At 49.2% G+C, this 20177-nt stretch overlaps 6 protein-coding genes across 6 annotated transcripts; 5 read left to right on the forward strand and 1 right to left on the reverse strand.

Annotated features, from left to right (window-relative positions):
- Positions 1-500: 500 nt before the first annotated feature.
- On the forward strand, positions 501-1892 carry BJX68DRAFT_244145 (uncharacterized protein). Its single transcript, XM_071041256.1, has 2 exons — positions 501-876; positions 961-1892. The coding sequence occupies exons 1-2, from the start codon at positions 524-526 to the stop codon at positions 1859-1861; spliced, it is 1254 nt and encodes a 417-aa protein (XP_070895514.1). The 5' UTR covers positions 501-523; the 3' UTR covers positions 1862-1892.
- A 119-nt stretch (positions 1893-2011) lies between these two features.
- On the reverse strand, positions 2012-4165 carry BJX68DRAFT_270251 (sodium:solute symporter family protein; the record flags this gene model as incomplete). The annotated part of the gene is made up of 7 exons (XM_071046577.1): positions 2012-2354; positions 2463-2791; positions 2846-3075; positions 3165-3189; positions 3251-3616; positions 3668-3750; positions 3808-4165. The coding sequence occupies 7 exons, from the start codon at positions 4163-4165 to the stop codon at positions 2012-2014; spliced, it is 1734 nt and encodes a 577-aa protein (XP_070895515.1).
- Positions 4166-6072: 1907 nt separating this feature from the next.
- BJX68DRAFT_270252 (uncharacterized protein) lies at positions 6073-6441 on the forward strand (the record flags this gene model as incomplete). Its single annotated transcript, XM_071046578.1, has 1 exon — positions 6073-6441. One exon carries the CDS (start codon positions 6073-6075, stop codon positions 6439-6441), a length of 369 nt encoding a protein of 122 aa, XP_070895516.1.
- A 1447-nt stretch (positions 6442-7888) lies between these two features.
- On the forward strand, positions 7889-10428 carry BJX68DRAFT_278088 (TPR domain protein). The gene is made up of 3 exons (XM_071048461.1): positions 7889-8677; positions 8729-9436; positions 9492-10428. The coding sequence occupies exons 1-3, from the start codon at positions 8013-8015 to the stop codon at positions 10387-10389; spliced, it is 2271 nt and encodes a 756-aa protein (XP_070895517.1). The 5' UTR covers positions 7889-8012; the 3' UTR covers positions 10390-10428.
- Positions 10429-11864: 1436 nt separating this feature from the next.
- On the forward strand, positions 11865-13358 carry BJX68DRAFT_157101 (uncharacterized protein). Its single transcript, XM_071036772.1, has one exon. The coding sequence runs from the start codon at positions 12053-12055 to the stop codon at positions 13016-13018; it is 966 nt and encodes a 321-aa protein (XP_070895518.1). The 5' UTR covers positions 11865-12052; the 3' UTR covers positions 13019-13358.
- Positions 13359-15509: 2151 nt separating this feature from the next.
- On the forward strand, positions 15510-18218 carry BJX68DRAFT_270255 (uncharacterized protein; the record flags this gene model as incomplete). The annotated part of the gene is made up of 3 exons (XM_071046579.1): positions 15510-15694; positions 16733-17338; positions 17939-18218. 3 exons carry the CDS (start codon positions 15510-15512, stop codon positions 18216-18218), a joined length of 1071 nt encoding a protein of 356 aa, XP_070895519.1.
- Between the last annotated feature and the right edge of the window lie 1959 nt (positions 18219-20177).

The raw sequence follows: 20177 nt of genomic DNA on the forward strand, positions 1-20177 counted from the left end.
CGGGATGCTCTCCGCGCAAAGCGCAGATTCTCGCTTGTTCTACTGCCATAAAGACGTCTTGAGGCGCGCTGCAGAGTATGGTGGAAGAGGGCAGATGTACGCGCATATATTATCTTCTAGACTTTAACCGGCGCTACACGGACTGTTTTCCGAACCTTATTACACCTCCTAATGGGCCAAAGGCCATCAAGTCGACGCCGTCTCTTCGAATGATCTCTGGAACCCGTATGGAAGGAGCGAAGGACTCGCGTAACAACTCGGTACTTCATCAAGTACCTTCAGCCGCTATGGGAGCCTTTCCCCTCCAACAACGCGCCTCTTATCAATTCCATGTTATTGGCAACGCGGTTCGTTGAAGCATCAATCCAAGACCTTCCTTCGTCCAGTAAGCTCGGCAGGCTTGGCATCAAATGGCCCGCATCCCGCGCCAAGACAGCCAGCCAGCCCATCCCCAGCAAGACATCGCTTCACCACCCTTGCACTTCCTTGTCCGTCCACAAGTTGGCAGAATCCCCTCCGCACAATGGGCGGCATACTCTCTCGCTTGCTACTGCTGCCGCAGGCTACCGACGCCGACCGGGCGGAGTGGGAACGACAGCGGCAATGGGAAGCAGCGCATCCGCCCCCGCCACTCGTCCCGCCCGAAGCCGACGAAGGCGCGGGTGTCTTCGCCTGGTTCGTCGAATCCGTCCAGGTCGTCCCGCACAAAAATGGGATGTGTCTGGTTGCGTATGCCGGACATGAAGACCGGGACTCACTCGGAGAGCCGAATCCATATGAGGTCAACGCACGAGACGTGAATGAATATCTTCTGCACGCTGTTGGTGTGGAGGACCCAGAAGAAAACGGTGGGCAGGCTCACCCTCGGATTGTCAAGTGAGTCCATACGTATGATACTGCGGGTCGCGAGATCATATACAAAAGACAATCAAAGCATGATTTCCAACTAACCACCCTCAGATACCTCGGCCGCCTGACCCCAGGATTCAAACTCGAATTCGTGAGCCCAGGACCCCTGGAAGCAATCCGCCTGCCACTTTTCCCAGTCCCCGTCATCGGAAACAGCACCTCGGGTCTTAACAGTCTGACCTCCCACCCTCCCCTTCTGCTTCTCTACCACCGCTGGGCCCTCCAAACCCTCTCAGCCCTGCACCTCCTACACACCCACGCCGTCTACCTCAGCAACCTCTGCGCCTCCTCCATCTGGATCCGCCCCGACTTCTCCGCCGCGCTCACAGGCTTCATCAGCGCGACCCTACCAACAGCCGAACAGCCCTCAGCCCAGGCCGGGTACCGCTCTGGGGAAGCCTACCTCGATTTCCGCGAAGTTGAGGTAGAGTATGACCCGGAGACAGGGAGTGAGCTTGAGGCGTCGCCGCGCGGGGATATCTGTGACTGGGCGACGATTTTTTGGAGGTTGGTTACGAATCGGCAGTCTGTGCATCCGCCGGTTGGGCCGGGGAAGGTCCGGTGGCCGATGCTTTTCTCGTCAAATAATAATAAGGGGGATTGGCCGGCGGATTGGGATAGGGATCTTGAGCGGGAGAGGTTGAAGGAGAGGCGGTTTCAGCAGCTGGAGGAGGCGCGGATGGGAGATATTCTTGTCAAGGCGTGGGGTGGGGAGTACAGGGATGTTGGTGAGGTGATGGCGGATATGAGGGCACTGTTAGAGAAGATGGGGGTTGAGGTTACTGGTGAGGATGAGATTCTACCGGGTGGTGGGCAGACCTGGGAGGATATTTTCGTTGTGATCCCTCCGCATGACGAGGAGGGGTATTGGAGGGAGATCAGGCTGCGTGAGACGGGGGCGCTAGATTCGAGGGCTCGAACGACCCTAATCGCGCACACAGAGCCGGAGTAATCTATCTGTACATTATTGACCTATAATTAGGCCGCGATTGTGGGATGCTCCTCTCTTATGACGCCAACTACTTTCATATAGATCGCATTGCACTCGAGCATGCTTCCTTCCGTCTATCTACTAAGCCCGTAGATACGTCACGCAACGCTTCTACTTCAACCCAAACAGCGTCTTCCCAACATGTACCACCTCCCCCCAACTCTCCAAAACAGGCCAAACAACACAAGCCATCGCACTACAAAACACCCAAAGCAAACTAACAGCAACCCACCCCGTGAACGCTTCCCTTGTGAAGATAAACGACGTCTCGTAGCAGGCAAAGGGGAAGGTGAGCATTGCAAGGACGATGAAGAGTAGACAGACGCCGATGGCGAGGCGGAGGGCTTTGCGGTAGGCGGCTGCGTCGAGGGGCTCGATGTGGTTGTTTAGGAGGAAGTCGATTAACTTCGTTGCCGGTTTCGATTTTTGAGGGTGAGGGGTCGGGTAGGGTTTGCTGTTGCGTCAAGGTATTTTTCTCTTCGTCTTGGGAGGGTGGTACTGGTTCTGGTGCTGTTGAGTTGGGTTGCTGAGGAGATGGAGGCTGCGCATGGACGGTGGCTACACCGGAACCTTCTCGACGAGGACCGTATGTGCCGGGTTAGCGGAGGTATATCTGGACGGAAATACCCAGGAGAGGACGAGAACCAAGATAGCCCCAAGCCCACACGTCGTCGAGCTGCCCGCGAGGGCATTCGTCTCCCCACCCGTAGTAGCAACACTAATTACTCCGGAGCGGATATGCGTCGTCACGAACCAAGCCACGAAACCCAGCGGCATGGCAATCAAGGGCGCCGCAATGGCACCAGGTGTGGAGACCCATTTCGGAAACAGGACGACAAACGCGAGCGGAATGCCGCCGCCGCCGACTATGACCCCCACGCAGGTGATAATCTAGGTGATGTTGAAGCCGCTGGCGCTGAGCGCGCAACAGAAGGCCGCGAGAACGAGCGAGAAGACGACGATAGAATAGTGCGACTGCATGACGAGCTGCTTGGAGGAGGCCGAGGGGTTGATGTACTGCTTGTAGACGTCGAAGGTCCACAGGGAGGAGACGGCGATGAGCTCAGCGGAGGTGGTCGATGTGATTGCCATGAAGAGGAGCAGGATCATGAGCACCGCGCGTTGGTCCCCATCAGTGCGATTGCTGTCGCGGGGGCGGAGAAGCCGCCGCCCACCTGTTCGGGTGTGAGAGGGTTGGGGTAGGTTGGGAATTTCGGTGAGTTCGACAGGGCAACCGCGCCTAGGTCCATGGCGGTTGCGAAACTGAATGGGATGCCGTACCATGCGAGCTGTGTCTTGATTAGCGGAAGGCTCGCGCATGAGGAATGTAATTTAGGCGAGGTGCCTTACGCCTCCAACGAGATACGCCTTGACACTGGTCTCGGGCTTGGATGCAATGGCACGCTGCCAGTATGCCTGGTCCAACCACACAGTCGAGAAGCCACCGAGAAATAGAACAGCAGCAAAGATCAGGCCACCATCTGATCGGAAAGTAAGCCACGATCCCTCCGCGTTTCCTGCAATAGGCGACCTATCCGCAGCCTCCATCAGGAGCTCCCACATTCGCCCCGGGCTGCCAATGTAGTCATCTGCCGTGTAGACCTGGAAGGCGAAGATGAGGATTGCGGCAAACAGGATGACGGTGTGGAGATAGTCGGCAATAAATGTGCTTCGAAGCCCGCCCTGTATCACGTAGACGGCGACCGTAAAGGGGATCTGATGATGTTAGATCACAATTGGTAAGGGTTCTGCTGGAGTTGCACGTACTATAAAACACGCCGCATAGACATTGACCCCTGACATGCCTGCGATGACCTGGGCACCACCCAGAACAAGGTTTGTGCCAATCACTGTCGGACCAACATCAGCTTCATACCTCTGGTTTGAGGGTCACGACAATCACATACGCAAGTTGGTAATCCACCCAAAAGCAAGGTACACCGCATGCGCAACAGGCCCATGCCTCGCAAGAACAATCTCCGGAAAGGTATGCGCTTCCGGCAAATCCCTCTTCATCTTGAGCGAAAGCAACGAGAACATGAGGACCTGTGAGGATCCGACAGTAGCGAACCACATGGGCCCGGAGATGCCATACGTATAAGCAAACGTGGCACTGGTCAAGAGCGTTGCAGACCAAGTCCACGAGCTGACAATGCCCGTCACGATCAGGCCAGGCTTAACGCTTCGCGAGGCCGTGTTGAACTCTTCCGAGTGCTTGCTCGAGTGCGCGGAGTACTTGTTCTGCAGGATGGTCACGCCAGTCATGATGAGGGTAAAGTGTATATAGTATAGATAGCTTGTCCAACGTGGAGCTCCAAAAGTCGAGTTTTGGGGCCTCTTCTGGTAATTTTGCACGATCTCCGCTTGCATAAGCGGGTTGTTACGCGCACTTCGTGGATAGAACGGCGTAAACCGAGTTCTAACAGACCAATTAAATCCGTTCCCGCAATTGGAGCCCAATCGTGAGCCATGCCGAGCGGCGGGATCGACGTTAGATCAATCAGGAGGGCCTCAAAGTCGGGTGGCCTCGCGATATTTGCAAGGCGCAACTGGTTGTAGAAACCCTGGTGTTTGTGCTTTCCAGCGCTCCTGTTAATTTGCAGTTTTGGCGAGTCCGGAAACTGCCGCACGAGGAGACGTTGGAACTCAGTCATCTCTCAGCTGTTGCCTTTCCCGACTCGCACAAGGAGCAGGTCGCCTTATTGAACGTGAAAAGCAAACAACGCTAGTCCAGTACGACATTGTCCAGCTGACTTTCTTCCTAGAACCAGTTGGATCCGCCCCACAGAAGTAGCCTGTTGGAATAGGTCAACGTGTATATTGAGAGTTTGCAGCTTATGCCAAGCGGCTTATGATTGGGTTCATTCGTTGGTAATCGCCATGTGAAACCAGTTCTATGATTGATTGCTTAGATTGTTTGCCAAGGCTCATAAACCCTAGTACTGAGATAACCTCCCAAGCTATGCTTTGACCAAGGTACTCATCCAGAACGGGTAATGTGATGAAAATGTGGGACAGTATGTGTGGAGTAGTCACCTACTCTCATAGCTAGTGGTAGGACGTAGGATATATCTTGTCGATCAGCACTAGTCCGTCAGTATCTCCAATGGTGTCCGGTTAGTACGGGGCATAATAACGCCTACCTAGCATATATAACATCACACACACACCTGGTCTGATCTTTTCCTCACTCATTCCCAGACTTGGTCAAATCTGACTGAGCAATGAATCAATCCTCCAACAACCTTGACGGCATGGAGGCCGAAAGTCTGGCTGAGGAAAAACTATTAAAGCGTATCTATGCATGCGATCTTCTAGAGCTAGATGTAGTGGGGGAAGGAAGAGATTTACCCTGCTATACGCCGCTGAGTGAGCCAACACCTAAAATAAGGAAGCCAGTCTTCAGTCTCACAACCCGGAACCTACTACTGATGCATTTTCTCAAGGGAATCATCGGCGCAATAATCCAGACTATCCAACAAGTCCTATCTTGTGTGTGGGTTGTTAATCAGCACTCCGAAGAGATAACCGTCGTGGTTACACGATACAAACCCGACCGTCTCTTGTCCGGGATAGGGGTAAATGCATTAGTAACTAGAGCAGGATTGGACTTTATAACTACCGTAAATATCCCACTACCTGAGAAATTCGCTTAATATCTCAACTACTTAATGTCAATACTAATCTGGTCGTCCCGACACTGTCGCAGACCTTCGTCGGCCTAGCCACCAAGAAAACGCTTCGTCCCCGAGACGAAGATCGAGAAGGTAGTATGCAGTATTCCCCCTATGGACACGCAAAGACTGGTTTGGTGTCGTTACTATCTTTAAAGGACCAGAAAAAGCTTTGTATATCGAAAATGATATGATTCCACTAGGAGCAACGGTACATTTGCCAACAAGCCGAATTTCAGGGTTATCAAGTCTGGCGGGGCACTGCTACCGATGGAGGATTAGGGATGTCATAGCTCGAATAAAGAAAATAATATCCGTGCTGAAGCGCGTCTTTTTCCGCCGTCGGATCAGCAATTCGTAATTGTGCCTCGTGGTGCCGGCCAGCTAGGCTCATAACAATGCTGAGGGACTTAGGGAGGGGTCATTCGGAGTATACAGGCAAAAGACAGGAAAAATCTGGCTACAAACCTGTCAGACTAGATCGACCGAAGAGGAAAGATGTGTGACCCGGAAGTAGCTATTCGGGAGGCACAAGGAGCCGTGGGTATTACGCCAGCCAACTACCCAGATCTCGGAGCTATGCTGAACAATCTGGCCGCTAAGCTCTCTCACCCGTACAACCGAACAGGGAAGATGGATGACCTGGAAGAGGATATCCGGAAGGCACAGAGAGCCGTGAATATCACGCCGGTCGACCACCCAGATCTCACAGGCCGGTTGAGTAATCTGGCCGCTATGCTCTCACACCGGTATAGTCAGCTGCTTGAACAGACTGACAGAGATGCATATATTGCAAGCTTCCTGGAAGCATACAACATCGAGAATGCAAGACCTTACCCGAGTGCAAGCGGGTCGTTGGGCCATTAACCTCTTAGCGGAGGACAAGAAATTTCCAGAGGCTGCTATTTTATCGGCGAACGCACTCCGCTTGTTACCTCTCGTGTGTGAGGGGTCCACGCTGAGACGACACGAATTCAAAGAATGTGATCGATAGTATGTGCTAGCCACCGTTTTATAATACGCTAGGCTATACGTGTTACCTTTTTTCTTACTGCAGCCCAGTGTAGAGCTGATTTGGATGGTCTCTATTTTGAAATAGCTTCCGTCCATCAAGTCTCGTTAACTGCTCGCTGGAGCAAGTGGGCCAACAAGAGGTGGGGTCAGAGCCCCACAGAAATTTCACGAGCTGGTTAGCGGGTCCATCAAGCTTCCCCATGGAGTTCGTCCGTAAATAGAGTGACGGAAAGTCCGGTTCATGGAGGTTAAACTCAGGTGGATTGTGGGGTGACTAACATGCCTGGACTGAGTGCGACCGGTTGAGGCTGAGATGTTTGTTGTGTTTGCCGTAATCTGACACATGATGCCCGCTCATGCGAAGAAGGCCGGCGCAGTGACCTTTTGAGATTCGTGTGCGTTCTTGACAGTTGGCGCCCGAGCCTTTCTCCAGTCAAGTTAGACCATAAGATTCAATGAAATCTATCCATCCTCTTTTTTGCAGCCTGGGCTCTCCACGGCTCCCCTTCTCTCCGGCTTATGCACATATCTAACAAACCTAAACCGCGCCCTGGAGACAAAAAAAACTACCTCAAAGACCAGGCATTACCGCCATAGAAAAAAAAAAAAAATTTAAAAAAAAATTAAATTAAGGACAGGCACTAACTTTGACACGCCGCATCAGCCCATGTTCTGGGATTGTCTCTTGAACATGACGGTATATCCACACAAGGAACGATGCCTCCGTCGACCAGGAACTTCTGACCCACGCTCTAAACAACGCCCTAAGTGCCCTTCCACGTCAGTATGGCCTGACCTTTCCGTTTATGCCAATCGAGCCTTCTCTTGAACTCGTCACATCTGCCATTCTTCCTTTCCCACCTGAATTCTAGGAATACAAATTAAAACAGAGGAAGAAAAAGAAAAGATACACCCCTCACGGATCTGTGGAAAGTCATGGAGGGAAAAAAAAAAGCCGAGATGGGAGAGGAGAAAGACCTATTGGGAAGGGCGGCAGCAGGATCGGGAGATGAAGAGGAGTCCAAAAACGCTGTTCATCCCGGCTCATAGTTTATGGACTTGGACAGTAATCGCTATCATCATGGCGAGCACGCTTCGGCTCTTCCTCTTCGGACTGAGTGTCTGACTCCTCTTGAGTTACCGGTCCTGGGTAATTCAACGATATGCAGGTCGTAAAGGGGAAAGCTGGGCCCAGTCCTCTAGCTTCATAGGCGAACAGGTGCATGGGAGTCTACCAATACAATCTGTTTACGTGGTTCCTGCCACAGCAGGTATCACTATCCTCCCCGCTTTTCCTACGCAACCATCGCTTCTGTTCATGCCCGACGGGGTTTCATCTTCATATTCACGAAGAAAAAAACTGTTTTATCGGAAGAGGGTCTTTTACCTAAATACATCAGCCTTTTACTCGTTCAATTTGCAATATGGACACTCATGATGTCTCTCAAGCACCGGAATACCTGCAACACCTACAGAAACAGAAGCGAATTCTCCAAAATGCGCAACTCCACAAGGGCAAGACTCTCAAGCCCACCAAGTCTCGCGACGAAATCATAATGGAGTTCATGTTTCGTCGGATGATGTCTAGTAATAAACTTGCTAACAGGCATGAGATTCACTCGTCGTTTGTGCCTCCAGCCTACCCGCCCTCTGTTGCTGCTTTGAGTACCCTGAAACGAGTACTCATCAGAGATCTCACTCTCGAAACTCATCATCGTGGATTTTACATTCTGCTTAGAGCAGTCACACCGACAGATAGGATGACTGCGGTGATGGCCGTAGTAGAAGATGAAAGAGGGGATGTTCTCGTGTTACAATTATACAATCAGGAGAAAGAGCTCTCGACCGATGGCCGTCTCGTCGAAGGAACAGCGATACTTGTGAAGGAGCCTTACTTGAAGATCATGGCTGATGAAAATTACGGAATCCGAGTTGACCATCTCTCTGACATTAGATTTCTCCCAAGCCATGACCCTTTAGTACCCTTGTCATGGGGAGGTCGACGCGGAATGGATCCAACGGCCAGCTATTGCAAAACAAAAGGCAACGACCATTTCAACAAGGGTCAGTACTATCTTGCTATTGATTGGTAAGCATCCACGGAAGAAGAACCTAAAGAAGGAAGCTGATCAAAATGTAGCTACTCCAAGGCTTTAAATACCTCCCCAACAGCCGATGAAGCCCTCATAATCAGGCTCAACCGCGCTCTTACTTATCTCAAGACTCATCAATTTGACGCGGCCCTTTATGACCTCGAAACCGTTTTATCAGACCAGGAATCTTCCGAAAAAGCCCTCTTTCGCAAATCTCAGGCTCTTTACCATCTCGCCAAATTTGAAGAATCCTGCAAAGTCCACCAAGCGCTCTTTGCCACATTCCCGAATAACACCACTGCTAAACTCGAGTTTAATCGCGCCGCTGCACGACTTGCAGAACAGCGGACTGGGAAATACCCTTTCAAGTACCTGCAACGAGAGGCAAAGAAACGTTACCCGCCGCTCCTTGATCGCGGAACATATATCGGACCCGTGTCTGTCAGGCCAACGGAGTCTCGCGGTCGAGGCTTATTCACGACAGAGGCTGTTCGAGCCGGTGATCTATTATTTTGCGAGAAAGCCTTTGCGCATGCATTTCATGACGAAGTTGCTGGTGCTTCGGGCAGCCTCTCGATCTTGATGAACCCGGAAACAAACACCATCACAATGGGTACTCAGGCGGACCTTATCGCTTTAATCGCACAGAAACTCTACAAAAACCCGTCGCTTAGGTCGATGTTCACTGACCTTTACTACGGCTCGTACCAGCCTGTTGCTGTCGCAGAAGTTGACGGTACACCTGTCGTAGACACGTGAGTTCTAAACACTGGATACATTCTATCTTAACGGAAGATCTAACACCTTTAGCTTTCTCATCGAGCGTATAATGTCACTCAACTGCTTCGGCTGCTCCCTCTCCTCCCGCGAATCCCACCTACGCACTATGAAAGACGCCGAATCACAGTTAGAACCCACTGAGAACAAGAAATTCCACTCCTGCGGTGTCTGGCCTCTAGCATCCTACATCAACCATTCCTGCTTCAGCAATGTTCGCCGCTCATTCATTGGAGATATGATGATCGTCCGTGCTACCCAGGATCTCCCTGCGAATACCGAGCTGTTTTTTTGGTACAAACAACCCTCGGACAGCACTTCCAAGGCGAAACAACCCAATCTGAAACACTGGGGCTTCAAGTGCAACTGCGTGATCTGTCAAGATTCCACCGAGACAGAGGAGAGTGATCTGATGAAGCGAAGGAGGCTCACGGCGGACTTGGTGAATGCTTTTCAGGCCCTGAGCAAGCCCCGCAAGCCGAAGTCAGCTATTGCTCGAATTGAGGAACTTATTTCTAAACTTGAGGACACGTATCGCAAGCCAGCCGTTCAAGTCCCACGTCTTGGCATCTGGAAGGCGTATTTGAGTCTAGCGGAGGCCCACGCCGCGCGGGGTGTCTTAGAGAAGACTGTTGAGTTTGCACTGAAGACTTTAGCGTCACTCGGGTATGTGCTTGAAGGCGGGGGAGTCCCGCATACTCCTGGTGCGCCGCTACACGTTATGAAATGGGGTCTGATGATGGATGGACTTGTTAGATGTTGGATGATTCTTTGCAGAGCGTATTGCGATTTTGCTCCTGAACTAGCAAGTCAAGCAGAGAACTATGCTAGGATCACCTATAGGATGTGCGTTGGCGAGGATGAGACTTTTGAGGATACATACAGTCGATTCTCAAAGCGGACAGATGGGCTTCTTGGTGGGGTGGAATAGAAGTAGGTATTAGGAGTACATTTGCATATAGAGTCTAGGCTCTTCGGTTAGACACAATTCCAAACCAGTCCGTTGTTAGATGCTGTGCTACTCCCATCCAAATCGTAGCAAGCGGGAATGCGAGATGAGGTCAAAGAGCGCGGGGCGTCATAGCCAGCCTCTTATAGGCCATAGCTTCCTGAAACGTGAATCCCTGCTCCCCTCCACGTCCAATGCCTCCTTCCGACGAGCTTGGGCAGAGCGGCCATTAAATCTACCCCTCCTCTTGGTTCCAGCTCATTCTTTCCACCAACTTCCTGAGCCACCCTGCAGCGACACCTACACGGGTTACACCACATGAAACATATCTACCAATCAACTTGTGCTGTGGCAGTGATGCGTTGTTCTCAGGATGTCTAACTCCTGCCTTTAGGCAACTGTTTATCATAAGCCCATCCAAGGGCATTTTCCGAGTTTTTAACACAAGCTTTTGACACCCAACTCCCCCCTCCAGATTCAAAATGCCGCGCAAGGGACGCAAAGCTGCGAAATTATGGTCGCTACACCTAATGCTTCATGACGATGTAGCCCGCTTATTAGACGAAGAAGGGCTTTAACTAGATTTCTTTGACGCTAATAATGAGGAAACCAATATTAAGTGGCGGGACAGGAACATTATGGGTCAATTTATATGCCAAAACAGCGGATGTTACTCAAACGGTTGGTTGAGCAAAAAGATCGTAATTATAATTCGCATGTACCCCGAATAGCTATATACTGCGCGAGTGTATCACTAGCAATGTAAAAATTGCAGAGCTGCTAGCCGGCTAATCCTGGATCACGAATGCTATGTGGAAAGACTGGCATACTAGCTAAAAAAAATAGAATGGAATTAAGGTACAGCGACCTGATTATTTAGGTCAGAGCAGAGGCCCGCATGATAGTGAACTATGTGAGGGATATAGAGCTGGCCATTGTCCCAACTGTTCGCCCGTATTCGCGAAGCTCAAGTTCAGGCAGCTAACAAGGACACCCGAAATAGCTAGTAATAGCGACTCTCGTTCACAATTTCAGATGCCAGAAAACAAAAAAAATCACCTGCCCCGTGCAGCTCAATGCAAAGGAACTCTATGATATGTTCTGGAGGCCAGAGAGCTTCCCACTCTGGGCGTCAGAGCTCTCTAGATCCACGCTGTCTCGCGATGAAGCTGGTTGGAAGGCGGAAGCCCCTGGGGGTGAAGGAACCATCCGGATCTCTTTCACTGACTACAACAATCTTAGCATTATGGATCACAGGGTCAACCTGGGCAATGGTCGTACTATATACGTCCGTTTAAGAATAATTGAAGATGGGGAGTGACGATAACAATATTTCGACAGCCTGAGATGAGTTCTGAAAATTTTGCAGAGGATGTAGCTTGGGCGAAGCGGAATCTGGAGGCGCTCAAGGCGCTTGCTGAACGCTCTTAACTTGGCGACAAATCATGGAATCGCGCCCTTATCACACTTTCATATAGGTGAGGCTGAAAGCTGAACGTAAGCGCCCACGTACCCCACTCCATAGCACAAGGATATTCAGTTGTGGCATTCCCTATAAAAAGTGTCCGTCTATTCTGCTTTTAAAAGGAATTAACCCCATCACAATACGCCTTTTTCTCTCCGTTAGCCTGGATCGGGTTGAACGATGTGGCTTTTTCGCCGACGCCACTATGGCAGGGACTTGCCGCGTGCGGCGGGTAAGACGAGTCCCAGCGATAGCCAGACATCCAAGCCTGTCGCCTCATTATTACAAGATACCAGGTCTCTCCCTACCTTTCCAGACGGCATCAAAGTCATATACGACTGTCCCGATGCGGTAGTCGATATCTGCTTTGTCCACGGGCTCACGGGCGACCGCGAGAGGACATGGACAGCCGATGGCCAAGCTACACCCTGGCCGAAACTCCTGCTTCCATCAAGGCTTCCTCGAGCCCGTATTCTGACATTTGGCTACGACGCATATATAGTTCGCCCCTCCGTCGCCTCGAGTAACCGGCTAGTTAATCACGCCACGGACCTCCTTGCCGACCTAACCGCCGACCGAGACTTCGCCGATGCTTCCCGTCGTCCTCTCATATTCGTAGTCCATAGTTTGGGGGAGCTGGTCTGCAAGGAAGCAATTCTGCTTTCGAGAGATCATCCCGAACCTTATCTCCGGGGTATATTTCGTTACCTCAAGGGCATTATATTCATGGGGACTCCCCACAAGGGAGCATGGATGGCGGAGTGGACCAGAATCCCGGCTTCGGCACTCGGCTTTGTGAAGTCTACCAATATCACGCTTCTGGATATTTTGCAGAGAGATAGCCAGCTGCTTCAGTCAATCCAACTCCATTTCCTAGCTATGGTGCGGCAGTTACGCGAAGAAGGCCGTGCGCTCGAGCTCGTTTGCTTCTTCGAGCAGCTTCCCGTACCTGGGTTCGGAGTCATCGTTCCCCAGGAGTCTGCGTCTCTTGAAAACTACCTAGCTCTTTCCGTTCATGCGAACCATCGCGACATGGTTAAATTTGCGACAGAGGACGACAATGGCTTCAAGAGGTTATTAGCAATTCTTATGCGATGGGTTTCGGAAGTCGGTAAGGAAGATCGGCATGCCTCTACTACAATATAGACGAACTGAAGTGGTTGTGAAGATCAGAATCAAAGAGTCCTGCAGGAAGGAGAGCGATATATACTAGGTATTCAAGATCTATCCTGCCTACGAGACCTGCAGACTTCCAATCCTTTTCATGACAAGGTCCGAATCCAGGCCACTACAGGCGGGCTAATGGAATGTGCGTACCATTGGGTGCTCTCCAACCATAATTTCATGTCTTGGCACAACGATCAGGATACCCAGCTACTCTGTGTCAAAGGGGACCCAGGAAAGGGCAAAACAATGCTTCTTAGCGGGATTGTCGATTAATTGCGCAACTCTGACCCCAATATCAATGTGTCATTCTTCTTCTGCCAAGCATCCGATGCACGCCTAAACAATGCAGTAGCGGTTCTACGGGGCCTCATTTACATGATTATCAAATATCAACCAAGTCTTGTCTCTCATGCACGGGCTCGATATGATGAGGGTGGTAAGCAGATCTTTGAAGGGGTTAACGCATGGCCTACCCTGCTAGAGATTTTCTGGGAGATCCTGCAGGATCCTCGTCTGACGAAAACTTACCTCATCATCAGATTAACTGCCGATGAAACGCACCAAAAAGTCTTTCATAACTGCCTTCGAGTCATGGACAAGGTACTTCGTCGCGATATATACGAGCTCAAATCTCCTGGCCATCCTGCCAGGGAGGTCAAATGCCCTGATCCAGATCCATTGGGCTCTGTTCGTTATGCCTGCATTTACTGGGCTCAACATCTTCGAGATAGTGGCGCTGGAGTTTCTTTGCACAACGGTAGCCCCGCAGAACGCGATATGAGTGAATTTTTCCAACATAAATATCTCAATTGGCTGGAGAGCCTAAGTATTGTTCAGAGTTTTTCCAAAGGAGTGGCCTCTATGGTGGCATTAGAGAGACAACTCAAGGTACACAATCCGTTAGATCCACTGATCAAGTTCCTCAACATTACTAAAGCACGCAACAGAAAGCCGACGCATGTCACGCTCTGCAACAGCGTGTCCGAGACGCATCTAGGTTTATTAGACACCATAGACTAGCGATCGAGCTCTTCCCCCTCCAGGTTTACTCCTCGTCCTTGGTTTTTTCACCCATTGGAAGTCTGACCCGATCAGCCTATGAGCTAGAGCAAGTGGATTGGGATAATAGCAAATCCACGATGGGTGAAACTTCGGGTTCGTGTATTCAGACCCTAGACAATGGCAGCCGGGTAAAATCGCTTTCCTGGTCTGGAGATGGCCGCATTGCATCCGGGTCGGACGACCATAATGTGAGAATATGGGATTCAACGTCAGGAAAGTGTCATTTGACCCTAACGGGACATTCTGGACCTGTCACCTCAGTTTCGTGGTCACTCGACGGAAGGCTTGCATCGGCGTCGATCGATAAAACGATCAGAATCTGGAATTCCCGTACTGGAGAATGCACAGCAATACTCATTGGCCATAATGGAGCCGTTCAGAATATCGAGTGCTCAGACGATGGTAAACTCGCATCTACATCGAGCGATCGCAGTCTGAGGATATGGGACCCCAAGTCTGGGAAGTGCATACGCATTCTTGGCAGGTGTCGCGTTGACACTCACGCAATTTCCTGGTCCAAAAATGGGACAATCGCAGAAGGATCGGGAGAGGGCTCTATAAGAATATGGGACCCAGATACGGGGAAGTGTCTTTGCGAGTTAGACGGCGGGCGGAACCCGGTGACTTCGATCTTTTGGTCCACAGAGGGGAGCATCTTAGCATCAGCGACAAGTGCAGATATAATCTCCGTTTGGCACCCGCAAAGTGGCTACCTTCTGGGAACATACTCAGCAGTTGACGGCGTACCACCATGGAACTGGCCATTTATCAAATGGAGGGTCGAAACTAGGTCTGGAAACACCCCGAGGGCGTGGATCCTAGCCGGACATTCCATTCCCATTCATTCCGCACATAGTGATCGTGTTACTTTCGTTGCTTGGTCGCATGACGGTCTCAGCTTAGCGTCTGGCTCGTTGGACAGCACGATCAAGATCTGGGAGTTAGACACTGTGTCCGATATATCGACTATCGTATATCGACTATCAGATGGTGTGCGGGCTGGGGTTTGTGTATCATCCTAACCTTTCCGGTCCTGCTTGCTTCGTATTTTGCTGTGCCGAGCTTTTTCATCGTTTATGGGATGATATGGGCTCCCTACGCCTGGCAGACAAGGAATATCCCAAATTTCCTGAGACCAGCTCCCACAGAGATTGCCCCACCCCAAAGTCTGAGCAGCAAATGGCCATGGACATATATACACCGCAAAAACCTTGATGGAATTGCGGGTTGGGCTATGACTGTCATTCCTCAGGCAATATTGTGGAGATTGTCGAAATCAATCGTTATTTGTCTTGTAACAAATATGATTGTGCTCGTCATTTGCATAAGTCTCTTCCTGATGGCAGGGGGTCCTATGCGTTTGCCAACACCCGAAATACCCCCTCGTCCCACCAGTGCGGTCAACGTGATGTCCGTTTCCGCGGATAAAAGTCAGATTGCATTTCGAACACCCGATACGGATGTCAAAATCTGGGATCTAGCGACTGGGCCCTGTGTGTTGACTCTCAAGACACAAGGCGAAGATATTACATCGCTCGCCTGGTCCCCTAAGCGCGACATCCTCGCGTCTGGGTCGGCTGACGGTACTTTAAGGTACTGGAGCACGATCAGTGGGCGTTGCCTATCCGTTTATGGGCAAAAGGGGAGAATTATCTGCATTTCATGGTCTCGAGATGGACGTCACCTTGCGTGTGGATTCGTGGATTATATCATCATAATACGGGACACTGTCAAAGGTAGAACGACTTCAGTTTTAAAGAGACTTCGTGGCCTAACGGACCAGATTGCCTGGTCGCCAGATGGGAACTGGCTTGCATGCCAATATCACTCCCTTTCTGGACCTCCCGGGGTCAGAATCTGGAAGTCCAGGGTTGCGCAGTTCACCCAAATGTTCGAGATCACCAGTGTTCGTGGACTCGCATTTGATCAAATCAAATCAAATCACCTCCACACGAATTTAGGTGTGTTTGATATTACCACGAACGATGCCGTTCATGATTTACGAAGCACGAAAGTCCCCCGGTTATACCAGAGCCCAGGGTACGGCGTCATTGACGATCTCGCTTGGGTCACGTATCGAGGAGAGAATATTCTATGGCTCCCTCCTGAATATCGGTCATCTGTTAGGGTCATTCATGGGCGAACGATAGTAATTGGCCTTTCATATTCTCTTCTTATCTTGAATTCCTTTCAAAGTGACCACAATATCATGTCTTATTATGCAGCCTACCGTTAAAGAATTGGTACTTGGACCAAGCGCATCTGCATGAAGATAACAGTCAAGATACTCTCCTGTCAGCGCATAATACTTGCGAACCTAAAAAGCTAGTAGCCCCTTCATCGTCATGATAGGCCGTCTGTATACTGCTAGATGTCATGCGCGGCGGAGCGTTCCGCGTCTTCTGTCTCCCGAAGGCGACGTTCAGCCTCGTCCTCCGTCTTGATTTCTTCGACCGAAGATAATGAGTACTTTCGCTTTCTTGTCTTCCGGTCGCTTTTGATACCAATGCCTAGCTCCCTTGCTTGCAGTTCTTCAGCACCTCTAAGAAACTCGGCTGAGTTTCTCGTAACAGTTTGTCCCTACTGCCTTTGCTTCTGACAGTTCTCATTGCTGATCATCTTCCACACCAGTTACGTGGGCACACTGCTCTTTAATACCGGTGCCTTTATCCTTCCTGCGCTCCACGGAACACTAGCCAAGATCTGGATCGCGAATATCAACTCCTCGCTCGTTACGACGGATGTGTACACGTACATTGGGACTGTGGCAGAGGTTATAAGAAGGCTTACCACGCGCAGTATGGGTACCATCGCTAATAAAGATGCACGATCGCTCAAAGCTCGACTGGGACTCGCCTATACGATGATAATTTTCCAGGCGACTCTAGGACTATTAATGAGTATCGTCTTCGTCGGCGCCGCCCAGCAGTTCTCGTCAACCTTTGTAGCATATCATGTCCGCGAAGCGAGTATTATATATATCCGCATAAGCGCCTTCTCCGCCCTCAGCTCTGCAATAGAAGTTGCTGTCTCAAATGCCACGCGAGCGCTAGATAAGCCGGACGTCCCGTTTGTGATCAGCTCCATGAAGGTTTTGGTAAATATTATTCTTGACTTCCTAATCATATCAACATTCCACGTTGGCACCTGGACACCAGATATTGCTATGCAAGCCGGTATTCGGCTAACATGTGACATGGTCGCGCCGTCTCTGGCCTTCTCTATTTTCTATCCACAGTTAGTTTCAATGCAGATGCGCCGACGATTCGTGGATTTCTAGTTCTACTGAAACCTGGGTCGATAACGTTCCTCGAATCCGCAGTCTGAAACGCGCTGTACCTCTGGCTTGTTGCTGGTGTAGTCTCCATGTCGGCCGACTATGCAACGGCATGGGGTGTATTCAGTACTATCCGGTGGGACCTAATTATGGTCCCTGTGCAAGCGGCGGAAGCTACGACGCTTACGTTCGTGGGACACGCTTGGGGACGGTTAAAGCGGAGGGCGAGTGTACAGCCGTGGTCGTGGTTGAGCCTGTATTGTACGGTCGATACTTTTTCCTCTCGCCACAGTTGTGACAGCAGGGTTGACTAGTGCAGTGGTTACACGGCCAGCAGCTCCTCTCGGTAGCTCTTGTCTCCTTGATCGAAATCCCTTTGTTAATCTTCATGTTGCTATATGGCTGTGAGTCCTTCGCCTTCTGGCTAAGTAATTCCCGTCCTGTCGCGAAGATCGTCGAGAACATGTGGAGGACTATAGACTGGTACATCCTCTTAGCCCGCTTCCGCATTTCTTACATATCTATTTACCATCCGTCACAATCTCTAACCTAATATCTAGGTGCTACATTCTCTACGCAATATCTACGCAGCTCTCCGCCGTCCTCCTTGCTACCCAGACCCAGTGGTATCTCGCTCAGTCCCTAATATCAAACATCTTCTACGTCCTCCCCTGGGCAATTGTTTGTCAAATTATGGATCTGAATCTTGCGAACGCTTGGACGTATCACAGCCTTGTTTTTGGAGGGAGCTTGGTGTTTTCGTTTGTCGAAATTGTTATTGTGGATGGATTTTGGGCGTGGCGATTTAGAAAGGGGTTGTTGGGGGTTGACAATACCTAATTGGGGTCAGATTTCTTTGAGCTGGAAACGGTTATCTCCATTCCAATTTCATAGACCCAATCTAGCAATGCCGACTAATTGCTGCACGGGGCTGTAACGTTGTGTCAGAATATGGGCTCTTTGTCATTAATTGTCATTAAGCACTAAGTGTACATCAGAATCTCTGAAGTGATAGGATGATAAGGCTTGAAGCTAGGCAACAGGAGAACACAATACTAAAGGCTACAGATCGATTAGTGGGTCTGATCAGAGTGCATGAAACGAGGTTTTTATGCCGAATTGGTTGTAGTCATAGAGCCGGATTGCTTGGAGAACGATGTAGTGGCGCCCCTTCTTTGGAGCAGTTCGACAACCTCTTCATGGCATCCTTCTGAGTCAGCCTGAAGGGCATTGTCATATGGGCCGCCCTGTGTGTTAATATCTACTCCCTTATCTAGGAGTAGTCTAATAACCTCTTAATAGCCTTAAAATAAGGTAGTAGTAGTCTAGAGAGTATTACTATATAGGCCCCTCTACGTATTAATATTAGCTCCCTTATCTAAGAGTAGTCTAACAAGCTTATAATAGCCTTTAAATAAGGTAGCATAAAGGGTATTACTATATAGGCCTCCCTACACATTAATATCTACTCCCTTGTTCAAGAGTAGACTAATAACCTTATAATAGCCCTGAAATAAGGTGGCCTGGAGAGCATTATGATATTCGCTGCTATGCGCGTTGATATTCCCCCCCTTATTGATGATATCTCGTGCAACCGCCACGAGCCCTGCTAAACAAGCATAATAGAGTCTGGAACCTCGTGGAGGGCTAGGGTTAATGTCCCAACTTCTATTAGCCTGCTATAAATGAGTCTAGCTTTGAAATGTTGCCTCCTCTATTAAAAACCTAACTATTATGTGAACTATATCTAGGATAGCCTGAGCTAACGTAGCATGGCCTGTCTAAACTTCCGCTGTATATCTTATTATTAGAAAATTCTGCTGTAGTTCCCCGCGACTACCGTTAATGTCTGTGAGATAAGTTAAGCACGTTCTCGTGATTAAAATGCTGGTAGTCGTGTTATTAAAATTATCTATTTCTTTAAGGTACTCTTTAATAGAGAAGTGAGTAAGATGGAGCTCTTTTATGGTGGTATGAATAACTATTATTAATCTAGGACAGTAATTTAGGATATTAGTTTCATAAAATAGTTAACGCTTGATATTAAATGCTTGTAACTTGTTTTTAATCTGTGTTGCTATTATTTCTTTAGCCTCGGCTAGCTTAAGAGGTCAATGGGAGTTCACTAGAAATTAAAGGAGGCATATTATGGTGTTTTTCTAGTTTGTTGGTATGTTTTTGATCATGTGGCGGTACGTCTTATGCATAAGATATAAAATACTAGGTAAACTTATATGATTATTAATAGTATTAGATAATAGATATTATTTATAAGTTTCTTTTTAATTTTAAATAATCTATATTCTATAATATTAAGTTTATTACTTAGTTATTTATTTTTAATATTAAAATCTTTCCTTCCTATTATTTATTATAATAAGTAAACTCTTTCTTCCTTCTCTAGTTAAGGCGTGTCCCTATATTTTAAATTATAATAATATTTTATTTTTTCTTTAGCCTACTTAATATCTTTTATAATTAAGTTATATAATATACTTAAGTATAGAACCTATATTAAGGCTACTTATAGTCTTCCTTTTATAGATAAGATTATCTATAATATTCTTAGATTTCTTCCTAAATTTATAAAATAAGGCGTAATATTTATAGTAGTATTAGCCAGAAAGCCCTCGTAATCGCATAGTTGTAAACATCCACGACCCTTCCTCTCACCTCCGCAGGCACATCCCCCATAAACCCCGTCGCCCCCTGCCCAATTATACCATCGACATCAAACCCCTCCCCCTCTCCAGTCCCCTCCTAAGCAAGGACGATTATTACCGCCGTGGTGAAGCCGCC

Source organism: Aspergillus pseudodeflectus (assembly GCF_044049435.1).
Source record: "Aspergillus pseudodeflectus strain CBS 756.74 chromosome Unknown BJX68scaffold_47, whole genome shotgun sequence".
In the NCBI taxonomy this organism is placed as follows: domain Eukaryota; kingdom Fungi; phylum Ascomycota; class Eurotiomycetes; order Eurotiales; family Aspergillaceae; genus Aspergillus; species Aspergillus pseudodeflectus.